The 16,330-nt window shown below is 34.9% G+C and overlaps 2 protein-coding genes across 2 annotated transcripts in view; both read right to left on the reverse strand.

The window, feature by feature from the left end:
- The window catches only part of LOC122408437 (protein lin-11-like), a 715,873-nt gene that overhangs the window by 391,372 nt on the left and 308,171 nt on the right, over positions 1–16,330 (reverse strand). The gene's annotated exons all lie outside the window — the stretch shown is intronic.
- LOC122408461 (E3 SUMO-protein ligase ZBED1-like) lies at positions 129–6,772 on the reverse strand. Its single transcript, XM_043415256.1, has 7 exons — positions 6,517–6,772; positions 6,087–6,390; positions 5,357–5,637; positions 5,024–5,284; positions 2,126–2,322; positions 1,861–2,041; positions 129–1,675 (listed from the first exon to the last, which is right to left on the reverse strand). Exons 1-7 carry the CDS (start codon positions 6,770–6,772, stop codon positions 129–131), a joined length of 3,027 nt encoding a protein of 1,008 aa, XP_043271191.1.

Here is a 16,330-nt window from a genome sequence, read left to right on the forward strand (position 1 = left end):
AAATCAGTGGATAATTCATTCTTTAAATCTTTATTCATCAAAAATTCATATCAAAGTTTGTACAAATTGAAAAAAATATCACATTTTGATTATCACATTTCTTTTGTTCTTCTCATTTCGATATTTTATCAATCATTCTGGCACCAATTTTGTCGAGAAAGCGATGAAAGAAAAAGTAATTCTTGTAGATGTTTAGGTGACAGCCGATTTCGACGTTCAGTCATAATATTCCCTGCCTTCGAAAATAGGCGTTCCGATGGCACAGACGTTGCGACGATGTGCAAATAACGATTTGCTGCTTTTTTCAGATCTGGATAAACGTTGTTGTTGTGCCAGTACTCCAACGGATGCTCGCTGTATGGATGAGTTGGTTGGCTAAGGTAATGCTTTAAATCTGTCGGAATCAGATCTCCTGTTTCCGTAGAAACTTGACTTTGGCTGCTTCTGCTCAGATTTTCATGAAAAGCCTCCAGACTATTTTCTTCGAGATCGAGAACCTTTTTTTCTGCAATCAACGAGATTTTTTCTTTTTGACATTGCTCCGATCCCATGGAGAAATTTTGTATTTCTCGTTTCAATTTCATTAATGCTCTTGCGTACGCTTCTGGGAATCTGAAATACATCTTTTTGAATCTCGGGTCGAGTATCGTTGCTGTAGCGAGAAGATTCATGTACTCAATTCGACCGAATTTCTTTTCAAAAGCAATCATAAGGCACTCTCGTAATTTTTGTGCTCCACTTGTAGTCAAAATCGCCTCTAGTTTCTCGATTCGACTCTTGAGGAAGTTGGTCAAAGGAATGACTCTACTCGCGGTTACATACGTTTGGCCGCCGGCTTCTTTTGAAGCATGTTCGAGAGGCTTTAATACTTGAACCGTCTCTCTCGCAAGCTGCAGCTCACTTGCTGACAACATCAGTGGTGATTTGGGAAATTTAAGCAGTACTGCACTGATGATTTCGGACATCTCGATGAATCGCTCGAACATGAAATATGTCGAATTCCATCTCGTAGGAACACTTTGGATGAGTTTTTTATCCCTGTATTTTCGGAGTTTATCGGCTGCCGTTACAGATTGCTTGAAAAAAGTAACGAGTGCTTTCACCTTATCGCACATGGAATGAACAGTCGATTCTTGTTCGATTATCTGTGATGCAACGAGATTCAATGCATGAGCGAAGCATGACAAGTGTTTGTCTTTTCCGAAAGCGATGTTAACTGCTTTTAATATATTTGCCTCGCTATCAGTAACAACTGCGACAATGTCAATTTTCCAGTCATTACACATTTGTAGCAACCATTGACTCAAATACTCTCCTGTATGTCGATCTTCAAGCGAAGTTACGCCTAGCGTTACAGATTCAAGTTTTCCTTCCATCACAAAGTGTGCTGTCATTCCCAAATAACTTCGAGTATTGAGCGTTTCCGTCCAGACGTCTGAAGTCAAAGTTATTGTGTTGGAAACTGAGAGTTTTGATTTTACAGCTATTGACAACACTTCATATTTCCCTTCTATGAGACGTGTGATAGATTTTCTTCCGGGAACCTTGTATAACGGAAGAGCCGTTTTCATGAAATGTTGGAATCCTTCTTCTTCAACCATACGGTATGGCATATTGTCTTTAGCTATCATGAAAATAATAGCGTTTGTAATTTCAGCAGCTTTCGAACCTCCACCTAAAACATGAACAAAGTAGAAAAATTTAGATAACAGCATGAGTGAAAAGTAAATAATACAACCATTATCTAAAGTTGTCAAAAAACTATACATATTCCAAATAAATTTTTTAAAAAGTATCGAATCGAATCATTTATAGATTTAAAATTTGTGAAAGGAAATTGGAAGTAATTAAGATTTGTACCTTCAAAAGATTTTAAGTTGTGAAAGGTTTTGTCGATTCTCGATTGCGAAGATTTGCTTGGGGTTCGACGTTCTTCATTTGCCCAAACTACCATTTGGTGCACCGACTTCAATTGAGTATGACACTCAGAAACTGTGACAGTCGATGGACTATCTGGATCGTCAGGATTCTTCTCACCAGCCTGTAACGAAAATTCATAGAATTTATCATAATAAGGGAATGAAACAATGAATGCAAATTTATAATCTCATGAAGTCAACCATACATCAGTTTGATGCTGCTCCAAATGCATGTTTTTCGCTGGTGGTTGGTCCGAGATTAGACCTAGATGCTTTCGCTTAAGATGTTTTACCAAATTCGTTGTGTTGCCAGCAGTTTTAACTTCAACGTGGTAAATTTTACATTGGGCCTTGTTCTCATAGTCGATGAAATATTTCCACGCAACACTTCTGTTTTTGGACACTATAAATTAAAAAACCGTCCCGTTTCAAAGGGCGATAGTGAATCATGACAAAACAACGGAATATTCTTCCATAACAAACAAATGCATAAGCCAAGCAAAATAAAAAAACGAGGTGAGTAGAAAGTAAATAAGTTAATATAGTCTTGATTGAAGGAAACATTGATCTGCTTACTGTTCAGAGACAGAACGCAATATATGCAACGTGATTAGGCGAAGGATCAATATCAATAGCGGTAGGATGTAGGATGCTCAGCGATTTCCGAATGAGCTACGAATGAACCGAAAACTCGTGCAGGTATACACAAAAAACATCAAAACCTAAAGCCACTATGCCTCTGACCAGTGTCCAGTTTCTGTATTTATGGGGAAAAATAGACTGAGCGCTATCATATACTGGATAGAAATTTTTTAAGGTTAAGCACCAGCGAAATTTTTTTATTACATATGTATTCGTAGGGAAATGAATGAATACTTACCGATATTTGGAAAATAGCAGAGCGCAGAGTACCTGTTTGTTATGTTCAATATTGAATTATTATTTTTAACAAATGGAACTCGGTTGGTTTTTGGAACAGTACGATCTCTTGACAAATATATGAGACACTCACTAAATATCAAATACTGAGAAAAAGGAGTTAACGGAAATTCATTTCATCATGGGATCAACTTTTCGCAAACGACCAATCACTGACGAACTATGCATATATCCTGTTTCTAATTGGTCTGTTATCGTCATCGGGATACAAGTACACCGCGAGTCAAATCCGCTCAAGACATTTAAAAAAAAAATGTTCAATCAGAAATTATGAATACGGAATTTATGAGGAATACAAAAGAACGTATCGATCCAGTGAAAAAAAATCGATTCTCAAAAAAATCGAACCGTGTAGAATTGATACAAAAAATCGATTTTTTCCGTGAAAAAAATCGATACTACGAAGATCAATACAGTATCGCACATCACTAGTTTAAGGTACCTGCGCATTGGTTTTGGAGAAAAACAATTTCAGGAGAATTTATAAATGAATTTAGAAATTTAAAAACTCAGAATAGAATAGAAAAAGGAAAATTTAGAAAAGCTGAAGATGTTTGTGATAAATTTTTGAGATTACATGTTACGGTTGGAGTGAAAAATTGAAATGATTGGCACACATGCTGCAACACAAAAATATGAAAGTTTGAAGGTATTCGCTCCATATCGCAGTAATACAAACTTCAATACTATTAAAAAAAAAAACACTTTAAAACTTGCTGAATCAAGTTCTATTACATATTACCATAATCAAAGATAGGGGGTGATACTTAGCACATATACTTATCGACAGAAATTTCAAAGTTCGCAGGTATCTGCTGCGATTCAATGTATCTGCGCAATGAGCTTGGAGCACAGCGATTTCAAATCCATTCATAAATGAGCAACTGAAGATTTTTCTAATGAATTTTTCACTTTATATTTATGTTATAGTGAGAGTCAAAAAGTAAAATGAATGGTACAATATATAAATTTTATAGTTTGCAGATTTTTGCTGTATTTCAATGATTCAAATCTGTAGTATTAAAGTAAAAAGTTGTTAGAAGTCATGATGTTACATTAAAATGACATAGTGCACATAACATTCAGAAATTCTGTAGGTTCCCATGATGTTGGCAGGTATTATACTTAATCGCATCCAAAACTGAGCACCTGTAGACTTATCGTAATGAATGTTTTACCAATAATTCCACATTTGCAGTTTGCACACTAGGAATCATATTCAATATACACGTCATTTCATAAGTATTGTTGTCTACATTTGTGTTTGTCTACCGCATTCCGAAGATTCAACTTTTCATATTATCATCAAAAAAAGCATCCAAAGATTTTTTGGAACAAGTTTCAAAATTTATTACTCGACAGACCAGGTGGAAAAAGAATAACTACACTTATATCAAGACCAGAAACTGTTTTGAGAATCTGATGTACAAAATGTGCGATTGATGATCATAGTTGGAAACCTCTTGAATCACGTTACCACAATCAGCATGAAGAAGTAGTAGAAAATCAGAGGACACATCTCAGGCAACGAATTAACCCTTAGTGTGCACACCTACACAGCGAGACATTTCGTGCACATGGGGTCACTTTAACCCCAGGTCATTTTTGACATCGAATATCTCGGTAATTATGCGCTTTTCGGAATAAAAGGTTTAGTTACTTTTTGCAGTAAATTGATCCAACTTTAAGGCTGCAAAGTCGGATTTCCAAAAAAATCTTTTTTCATTGTTCAAAAACGTTCTCAAAGTTGATAGTGCGCGTAAAAAGCACTTTTTCGGTTAAATCTTTCGTAAAAAATTAAATTTTGAGTTTTGAAAAAAATCCTTACAGAGTTTTACAGACAAGGGTCCATGCTTTAAGGGAAAAATAGTCCACTTTGCAACCGTTCCAAAAAGTGTATTTATTTTGGAGTATGAAGTTAGCCGTTTTTCAGGTTTTGTGAAAGAGGGAAAATAAGAGATTGCAACAACTATTTCAAGTATAATTAAGTATAATCTGCTTTATTTTGTATATATGGCTTGTAGTTTGTGCAATTGGTTAAATGATCCATAATAATCACTCCGTCGCGCCGCAATCGGTACACGAATATGCGCGATGATCATCGCACATCGGTCGACAACAGGAAGGACACTTCAACTTCGTCTTGTGGTCCATGTTTCGAGTACAGAGAGCGCATCGAACTCTTTTTGTGAACATTAGACGTTCGACCTCCGAAGGTGGCACTGGATCAATATCCAATATTTTTTCAATGCTTTTCCGGATGCCCATTCGCAACGATGGTGCTTCTCGTAAACGGCGTTGAAGTAACGGAGTAACAAGCCGTAAAGCAATTTGCTTTTGGCTTTCTCTTCCAGGTAGTCTCTGAGCGATCTTCTCATCATGTTGCATCGTATGACACGTGTGAAGAATGCGACTGTTTACTGCCGCTTGGTCGAACATTCCGAAAAAAAATCTTAGTGGCTAACGTTTTGTGCCTCGCGCAATACTATAAGAATGACACAATTTGTCGAAAACATCCGTGCCTCCTTTAGTATTGTTGTAGTGGCTGATCATCTGGGGTTTCCCTGATCTGGCATCAATTCTCGACGACCTTGTAAATGAAGAGGCTACCAATATAATTTTGTTTTTCTTTGGTGTCCAAGAAAGTAGTGTGATATTGTCATGATAACCGTACTTTGCACTTTTCTCATCTTCTGCGATTTTCATCTCAAGTGGGATTTCGCGTTTGTTCTTCCTGATAGTGCCCGTTATTTTCATCTTATACGGATCACCCAGCGCTCTTTCAATTGAAGGGATCGAAGTGAACTAATTATCACAAGTCACGCTACGATCAGTTCTATGAATCGGTTCGGTCACTTTTAAGAACAAATATTCAGGAACAGATGATCCTTTCTCGACGGTATTTTTCCCGTATACGGAACAGCATTTATCAGGTAGAATGTTTTCGCATCGTTCAATGTAATAATTTTGAGACCATACCGATCTGGTTTACTTTTCATGTAAACACGAAAGCCACATTTTCCTCGAAACGCTAGAAGCTGCTCATCAACGGTGCAATGATTGTGAGGTTTATAATTTGTTCGGCATCTCTCGATGAATATGTTCCACAACTCTTCGATACAGGAGAACTTATTGTCTTTTGGTTTCTGTGACTTATCATCGAACCGCATTGACTCGGATAGAAAAATAAACCGTCTGCAAGGCATTGTACTTCGATAAAAATTATACCCTTCGGTATTTGCCCACAGCTCTTTGACGCCGATATGACTGCATCTCCAAATACCAGCATAGTACAGTAATCCAATGAAAGCGTTAATTTCAATCAAATCCGTTGTGTGATGATAAGTTTGGAGGACGCTACCTTTGTCGGTTACAGCGCGTTGCGTCAACTCAATTTTCATGTTGGTATATTTCACGATCAATTTGTGCATTTCAACGGTAAATAACGTTTCCCAAAATTCGAAAATGTCCTCGCAGTGCAGAACGTCGTTCGTTGGACTAGGTATGTGAATTCGAACCGATGAAAAACGGGCTAAGAAAAAATATATAAATTCACATTTGAAAGTAAACAGATACTATAGATCGGTACGCAGAGGTAAATATGTTTGTATATACTTAATTGAAAGTCGCTCAGGCGGTTTTGTTTTCCACACGAAACCGTTTTTTCCTTTCATAGTCGATGGAGGTCTTCCCCTCCGCGCTTGCTGTGCTGGACTTTTCCGTCGTTGCTCTGGTACTTGGACGTCTTCGGTCTCTGAAATTTCGTCACTTGAAGTTCCATCAGTGTCCTTGTCTGTCATTTCTTCGACGGCATCATCATTTTCGTCGCTTGTTTCACCGCCGAAATCATCGTTTTGGTGCTCAATCTCCTGAACCGCGTCCCCAACGCTCCGCGGCCGTAAATTATACGCCATTTCTGTATATAATTTACATTAGAATGAAGAAAAAAAAATTCTGAACATATTTTACGTTAGCATTTGCTTACCCGTAGTGCAAGATAATAAAAATCACGTAGAACGAAAAATCACTGAAACACCTTATCCGTACACACTGGCGGTCAATCTGACCCCACGTCTAATTCGTACGGCTGCTACGCATAAATTAAAGGAGCAGACAGACAGGCTATGCTCTCTACTTTTAGAGAGGGGATAACGATTTCTTAATATTGGGGGTTTTACTTATGAGATGCTCATCTGTAAATGCTATTCATGTGAGAAAAAAATTTTGGGGTCAACCTGACCCCAGATGCACACTAAGGGTTAATAATATGTATCGATCCGCTGCAAACCAATGGAGTCAAAACAAGGATCGGAAAGAGCAGAACCAAACTCAATAGGAAGCATGATATGGGAATATTCAAAAATAATGATGACACAAGAAATCAATTAGAAAATATTTATTCGATTGGAGTTTCTCACATTATATACTAACAGTTCCGTGTGTTCTTGTTTTATTAATTATCAACCATAATATTTCAATCGCAAAAAGAAATCTTGATACATTATAGATTGACGAACATTTGTCTTTATAACTTCCAGACCTATTTTTGATATACTGATTTGCCTTATTTATATTATTATTCACTAACTGTGCGAACGTTTGTTACATTTGTCCCGCATTTCGTAACGTCAAACCCCGACCGGTTTGTTACGACACAGCTATCAAAGGGAACTCACATATATAACCTACACATGATATATAATCACTCAATGTCTACATCAGCCTCAGCAATACTACACCTATCCTCAAAATTTTTGAGGTTCCCGTAGCGCGGACTCTCGGATCGACTCGGCGACATCTCGATCCCATAGCCCGTGGACGGTGAATTGCCTATTTCCTTGGATGCCTGGATTCTCGGAGCGACTCGGCGACGTCTCGATCCCATAATCCAGGGTCCACACCTAACCTCTAAAAAATTTCCGGCTTTCCGTTGCACGGGGTTCTCGGATCGACTCGGTGACGTCTCGATCCCATAACACGTGGACGGAGGGTTACCTTTACCCGGTAAATGCACGGACTCTCGGAGGGATTCGGTGACGTTTCTATCCCATAGCCCGTGGTTTACATCCTACCCTTTCACATTTTCTTTACATCTTTGTTGAGGAGGATTAAAATTTATCCTATTATTAAGTATTAAATTCGCATTTGAACAACATTGTCCGAGGTGGTCCAGGCAGGGAAATCTAGACCCATTTAGAAAATAATAATCCAAGAAACGATAGTTTAAGATTGATTTTATATCGAGTAAAAAGAAATTCAAAATTGTAAAAGTAAGAATTACTCTTATTTGATTTCAAAAGCGAGCGTAACAGGACATCGGAAAAACCGCGTCAAACGAATTATAGCACGAAGCATCGAATCGAGAGCTTTTTTTATCGAGAGATTAGAACGAACGCGACCATTTAATTTAAAATTGTTTTATTTCTAATTATTATTTTTGTACAATCAAATTCCGAAAATTGAGAAATTAAAAAATTATCTCAGACAGAGAATTTGCAACGTTTTCGGGTCTTTCGGGTCTTTTTCTCGCCAGATCCGATTAAACAAAGCAAGACAGTTTAAAAACAAAATTGTTTTCGAATTAGCAAGCCAAGGCACAAAATTTCTTTTATTTTTGTCAAAATTCGGTCTAATAATTGAATAAAATTGAATATTTTTATATTTTACCAAAATTCACAGTGTCCGGGTTTTCTTCATACCTGCTCCTTATTATTAAGGTTGTTCGAACCGACGCGTGGCGGCGTTCAGGCCAGGTCGGCAAGAGCGTTTCGTTACAATATTTAATTACAACCTATTCAATGTTGGAAATCATAATTTTAATTATATTTTCTTACAGTACTGGAAACGGATTTTGTTGCATTATTAAAATATGCTGTTAATTCAATCAAAAACCTGAAACAAAACTTTGTTCAAATGACAAAACAATTTGTTACGTCCATAAAATATTTTAATATTTGAAAAATTTTTTGAATGTATATATTTTAATATATTTTTTATATAATAAAAGTTTTTTCAGACACCAACAATAATAATTAAAGCGAGCGCTACGCGCCTGCGTTGTTGCTAGTACCACAAAAAATGTAAACAAAAATTCTCAAACCTCACAATGAAAATGATTTACAACCGTGAAAAAATATTCAAATCCATTACAATCCAACATCATTGTTGAATAACATTATCCACTAATATACCGATTATGCGGCATTTTCAACGTGAATGGGAGTTTTGAATCGAATTTCAAACATTGGACACATAAAACAAATGATTTAAATTGATGACTATAATTATTTGTCATTATATGGCGTCCGAATTTATTGGTTTAAAAAGTATTCTTCGATAGATCAAACAATTTTTCAATTTTGCATTCCAACACTCTATTGATATCGAGAGACTCGGTAGAGTCTCGGGACAAGTACATTGACAGCCCTGTCGTCTGCTGGTCCGAGGCTCTCGCCGAGTCTATACTTTCTCTGAATAAAACGATTCGCGGTGGTGGGGGTAAAATTGGCATGTGATTTTATTGAATTACGAAGCTCAGGAGCCATTTAGCAACTTGAAAATTGAAGTTTAAGCCAATTGAGTAATTCTCTTTCGATTCCGCCCTAAATCAGCATGATCGGTGTTGTAATTGCTGAGAAAAAACTTTGCACGGGCTCAAGATTATGCAAAAGTTACCAACACATTCAAGAATTTATGCGTCTGTATTTATAAACACCATCAAAGGCACTTTGATGCTCTCGAGTTTCTGATTCGTTGGATCTGACGACATCCATTTTTAGACGTTGTGATTGGTTGTTGAAATTAGTTGTTGATGATTGGAAATCTGACGTCAACTTCAGAACGTAGCACACGGCGCAGCACAGCTGGTAACAGCAGTCATAAATTCGACCGATATACATATATATATGTACAAACCATGTGTCAGTTTTTGATCGTATGAACAGAGTTTCGACATTACGAAGTGCGTGCGGGATCAATAAAAAAATAATTTTCATCATCTAAAGAAGTGCACACTACTATTTATTTTGTTATTTGTGATATATTAAACCGGTATCAAAGCGGCCGCGTAAATGTAGTCTGTGATGTGTGTGTGAAAAAGAATATAAAAAATGCGCGATGCATGTATGTCAACGAAACTTTTCAAGATTTCATTATTTCGTTCGATTGGAAATAAGTGTTAACTGAAATAATGCTTCAATTACAACAGAGTACGAGAAATATTGTCCAGTGCGAATATATTGTCAGTGGCGTGGTTATATATCATGTGTACATAGGTTATATATACGAATAAATAGAACAAAAATACACGCAACTGTTAGAATGATATTAGAAACTTTAATTGAATAAATGTTTTCTAATTTATTTCTTGTGTCGTCATTATTTTTAGACATCCCCATATTTTGCTTGATATTCAGTTTGACTCTGCCCTCTCCGATCCTTGTTTTCACCCCATCAGTTTTGCAGCGGATCGATTCATATTATTAATTCGTTCTCTAATATGTGTTCTATGATTTTCTACTCCTTCATGATGATTGTGGTAACATGATTCGAGAGGTTTCTAACCATGATCTTGAATTGCACATTTTGTAAATCAGATTTAAAAAAAAAAATCTGGTCTTGGTATAGTGTGTAGTTATTCTTTTCCCATTAGGTCTGTCGAGTGATAAATTTGGAAACTTTTCCAGAAAGCCTTTGGTTGCTTTTTTTGCTAATGATATGAAAAGTCGTATCTTAGGAATGCGGTATGCAAACACAAATTTTGATAACAAAACTTATAGAATGACATGTATGTTGAGTATTTCCACTTTGCAAACTACAAATATGGAATTATTATACAAAAAATTCATTCCGATAGGTCTACTGTTGCTCAGTTTTGGATGCGATCGAATATGATGCCTACCAACATCCCCAGAAACTTACAGAATTGCTGAATGCAATGTGCGCTATGTCATTTTAATGTAACATCATGACTTTTGACAACTTTTCATTATAATGCTGTAGATTCGGATCATTAAAATACTGCAAAAATCTGTAAACTATACAAATTAAATACTGTGCCATTCATTTTACATTTTGACTCTAACTGTAACATCTATATGAAGTAAAAAATTGATTATAAAATCTTCAGTTGCTCATTTATGGATAGATTTGAAATTGCTGTCTTCGAAGCTCATTGCGCAGATACATTGAACCGCAGCAGATACCTGCGAACTCTGAAATTTCTGTGTATAAATATAGAAAAAGATTATCCCATAAAAAATGTTCGTATGAGAATGGAATCTATCAAAATGTACTAAGCAAATAATTCATAGAAATTTATACTAAAATCCTATAACCGTCATAACATAAATGAGGAACTTTTGAGAAAAAAGGCAAAATATCAAACCATAAACTTCCCCTAGGGAAAAAAAGGTTGGGACAAGTACATTGATGGTCTCTTGTTTCTGGATGACATAGAAAACAGATTTAGAACCAGGAAAAAAATTCTATAGAAATAATAAACGAAAAATTAAAAAAAATTAAACAAAAATAAAAAACAATCGAAAAAAATTTTGTAAAGAAAAATAAAAAAATTTCAAAAAAATTCATAAATATTGAAGACATTGAAAAATGTACTATCCAAGTTACATGTAGTATAAAAATGTATGATATCAATTGGAGGCCAAGTTTTTATTGATAATTTGGAATATTTATCGAACAAATTGGAAACTTTAATGAAATTCATGATAATTATTTTCAAGAAAAAAGTTAATGAAAAAATAGTCATAACGGAAGTTACGTGCAGTACTAAAATGTATTATATCAATTCGAGGTCAAGTATTTATCAGTTATTCGAAATATAATCTCCGGCGACAAATGAGCGTTGAGAATCCTTGTCGGGCTCACAACGTTTTATCAAAATTACTAAAAAATTAATGGAAATAAAATCATTAAAAATTCACATGAAAGTCATTCGTTACTTCAACAAGGTACACACTTTAAAGAATCGATTCCCCTCCGACTTTCAGGATCCCCTGGTATTATTCACAACATTCAACTTCGATTGGATCGGTACAAATTATGTTCAAATACGTCTTAAACGTACTTGTCCGGCCCATCACTTTTTATTCAAATTGCTCATTCGAAAACAAATCAAAAACGAAGTTAATGCATGTGTTAATATTAAGGAACAGTAATTCCCGAGAAAATAATTTTCCTTCGAATCGCTCTTGTCAAAATGAAACGAAAATGAAAGATGAAGTTGATTAATCTATTTATATTATATGGAGTCATAATTCACAACAAAATCATTTTTCTACAAATTCTAGGAATCCACGTGTCGTACTCGACTAGTGATATTTATCAAAATATGTACGTGACTATAGATAAAAAAACATTGCATGGCTGAGTAGGTTCGAAAATTTCTAGTAATGCGCCTGATTATTTCTCATTTTCATTGGTTCTTACCGAATGGTATGTGTTCACTGAAGAACATGAGAAGTGGATATTGCTATACGAACTTGCGAACAATCAAGTTCAAATTACTTGGAGATATTATTTTTATTTTTATCCATTTTATTATATTTGTCATTATAGAACAGCCCTGATTTGTTTTCGAATGAGCAATTTGAATAAAAAGTGATGGGCCGGACAAGTACGTTTAAGACGTATTTGAACATAATTTGTACCGATCTAATCGAAGTTGAATGTTGTGAATAATACCAGGGGATCCTGAAAGTCGGAGGGGAATCGATTCTTTAAAGTGTGTACCTTGTTGAAGTAACGAATGACTTTCATGTGAATTTTTAATGATTTTATTTCCATTAATTTTTTAGTAATTTTGATAAAACGTTGTGAGCCCGACAAGGATTCTCAACGCTCATTTGTCGCCGGAGATTATATTTCGAATAACTGATAAATACTTGATCTCGAATTGATATAATACATTTTAGTACTGCAAGAAACTTCCGTTATGACTTTTTTTTTATTAACTTTTTTCTTGAAAATAATTATCATGAGCTTCAATTAAAGTTTCCGATTTGTTCAATAAATATTCCAAATTATCAATAAAAACTTGGCCTCTAATTGATCTCATACATTTTTATACTGCATGTAACTTGGATAGTACATTTTTCAATTTGTTCAATATTTATGAATTTTTTTGAAAATTTTTATTTTTCTTTACAGAATTTTTTCGATTGTTTTTTATTTTTGTTGAATTTTTTTGAACTTTTCAATTTTTCGTTTATTATTTTTATAGAATTTTTTTCCTGGTTCTAAATTTTTTTTCTATGTTTGTTCTTAAGGTCATTAATAGCAAGTTATATAAGATTCAAAAGAGAATTTTTTATTATTACGACTATATTGAAAATATTGAAATTCTTGTCTACTAATAGTCAATTAATCTTCTTGATTGTGCAAAACGAGCAGGTAAGGAGGTATAAGAATATATCGATGTGAGGAGCACTTTTGTGTACTATGTGAACATTTTTTTAAAAGATTGCTTCAATCGAATTTTTAATTTTCTGATTGCAGAATATATAGTTGTTATTTTTTTTTTTAACTTTGTGTGATTAGGATTAGCTCAGCTTAATTTAACCTGGAAAACGAGATTACAGAACCTTTGAGAAAAAAAGCGTGATATAAAAACTTCAAAATTTCCTTAGGAGGAAAAAAGGTAGGAAGAAGTACATTGATGGTCCCTTGTTTCCGGTTCATAACACAAAAAATGTAAAAAAAATCCATAATAAAAAAAAGGTTAAAAAAATTCCATAAAATAAATTATGAAACCAAGTGTAAGTAATTTCAACAGACAAATTCGAAAAAAATTGCACAAATCATGAAAAAACGTTATATTTAAAAAATACAAATCTGTAATTATCTTCTCAAGTGTCAAAAAAAATCAAATAACACGTAAGAAATAAAAAACCAAAAAATCGCGCTTAAAATCATTTTGGAAACCGATGCCCCATCAAGAGACTCGGCAGAGTCTCGGGACAAGTACATTGACAGCCCTGTCGTCTGCTGGCCCGAGGCTCTCGCCGAGATTATATTATCTCTGAATAAAACGATTCGCGGTGGTGGGGGTAAAATCGACATGTCATTTTCTTGAATTGCGAAGCTCAGGAGTTATGTCGCAATTTGAAAATTGAACTTTCAGCTAATTAAGAAATTCTCTTTCGATTGCGCCCAAAATCAGCATGATCGGTGGCGTAATTGCTGAGAAAAAACTTTGCACGGGCTCAAGATTATGCAAAAAGTACCAACACATTTACGCAGCTGACGTATCCGTATATGGGTTCAGACCGATACATACAAGGGCTTCTTGATGCCCATCATAACCAATCACCGGTGAGAATCTATCCGTCTCGACCAATCGCCGATGAGAAAGTTTCTGATAGTCCTCAATGTTTTCTTGTATACCGTATGTTATCGTCCGTTATGTTATTATAAAGTGATTGCGATCGTAGTCCCGTGGATCAACGGTGCAAGATTTGCAAATTTCGTTTAAATAAATAAAACATTATTGGAAATAGCAGTGGATATAATCAATTTTATTTTTTTCATAAAAGAAGTTTCAATAAGTTTCGAGCCCAATTCACGACAATAATATCTATAATAAATAAAACCTCAAAAGTGGATTAATTGATCTCATAGAGCTGCAGTGTACTGAGAGTGAGTAAAATGTTGAGAAGTGAGAACGTGAATAATGTGTGTCGTGAAAATTAAGAATTATCTGTTCTACTTCGATATCGTAATATATACATAGATAGCAAATTTGCGAGATTTCGCGTCATGTTGACGTTTGAGGTTGTGACCGCCAGAGTGCTGTTGCGCGTGCAGAGTGTAGAAAAATAAAAGTGGTTATTGAAAAGTGGAAGGAATCGATATTATTAATGACGTGACTAATTAGTGTTGAATAATAATAATAATAACAATGAGAAAAAAAACGTTCGTTCATTATAACCTCTAAAACGTTCTTTCCAAACGGAAATTCTATGTTGTGTAATTACATTAAAGAGGTGGATGGTTGTGTGTAAACGAATTCAAATAAATTTCAAAAAACTTTGGTCAAGTAATTCAATGTATTGTTGTCATAATTTCTTTCATTTAGTTTGGCTGTGTTCACCGGTCCCTTTTTTCCACCTCCTTAGCTTACAGTGTATTGTCATACCAATTTCTATTCGTTCTCCAGTAAATACGAGAAATATTCGTATTTCTATTTCTTTATATTGACTTCAACAAGATAATTTGAAATATTTATAACAAAAAGCCTTCATGATTGCTTGTTCATACACCCAAGTTTTGAAAAATCTTTGGGCCATGTAAATGCATAGATATATTCACTTGAGTTGTTACATGGTAAATTTGGAAATTTATTTCAATAAGTCATTGGGTGCTTAATTTTCATGATATCAAAACTTGTATCTTCGAAATGCAATGAACACCTCTAAAGTTCGACAAAGTGATGAAGCGACATGTATATTGAATATTTCCAGACCATGTTTGCGATTGGCATTGTGGGTTGAAAAATTCATGTCCGTAAGTCTACACCTGATCATTTTTGGATGTGATCAAATATTTTGTCTGCGGATAACCATGGAGACATACAAAATTACAGCATTTTGCTTGCTTCAACATGCATCGTATCTGTCACTTTTTTCTTGAATGTGTCATAATAAGTTTCTAAAATGTGGTTCATGTAATGTTGAAGTGTTTTTCCCTATAGCACCAAAGTCTGTATAACTGGTATGTAGCAAGTACCTATGAACTTTGATATTTCTGTGAAATAGCAGGTATGCCAATCTTTTAACTTTTTGGTTCCGACTGGAATATATTAACGAAGATATTCATTACTAAAGTCTTCACCTACTTATTTCTGAATAGATCTGAAATTACTGTCTTCAGAAACTAATGCACAGATACATGAAACAATTTTGATTTCTGTTCTCTTTCAATTGCGCTGTCTTTTTTCTTTTTAACGATGGCTCTGCTCTTTCCGATCCTTGTTTTGACTCCATCTGTTTGCAGCGGATCGATGCATATTATTAATTGGTTGCCTAATATGTGTGTCCTAGGATTTTCTACTATTTCTTCATGCTGATTGTGGTAACGTGATTCAAGAGGTTTCCAATTATGATCATCAATCGCACATTTTGTACAACAGATTCTCAAAACAGTTTCTGGTCTTGATATAAGTGTAGTTATTCTTTTTCCACCTGGTCTGTCGAGTAATAAATTTTGAAACTTGTTCCAAAAAGTCTTTGGATGCTTTTTTTGCTGATAATATGAAAAGTTGAATCTTTGGAATGCGGTAGGCAAACACAAATATTGACAACAATACTTATGAAATGACGTGTATGTTGAGTATTCCTATTCTGCAAACTGCAAATGTGGAATTATTGGTGAAAACATTCATTACGATAAGTGTACAGTTGCTCAGTTTTCGATGCGATTAAGTATAATACCTGCCAACATCATGGAAACCTACA

Source organism: Venturia canescens, chromosome 3 (assembly GCF_019457755.1).
Source record: "Venturia canescens isolate UGA chromosome 3, ASM1945775v1, whole genome shotgun sequence".
Lineage (NCBI taxonomy): Eukaryota > Metazoa > Arthropoda > Insecta > Hymenoptera > Ichneumonidae > Venturia > Venturia canescens.

Bases quoted from the DNA above. Each gene is read 5' to 3' on its own strand.
- LOC122408461 (XM_043415256.1), bottom strand. From the start codon at position 6,772: ATGGCGTATAATTTACGGCCGCGGAGCGTTGGGGACGCGGTTCAGGAG. The intron at 5,638-6,086 runs GTATAATTTTTA...TTCAATTGAAAG, and splicing joins CTGTGGGCAAATACCGAAGG to AGCGCTGGGTGATCCGTATA. The intron at 1,676-1,860 runs GTACAAATCTTA...TTCATGTTTTAG, and splicing joins CAACTTAAAATCTTTTGAAG to GTGGAGGTTCGAAAGCTGCT.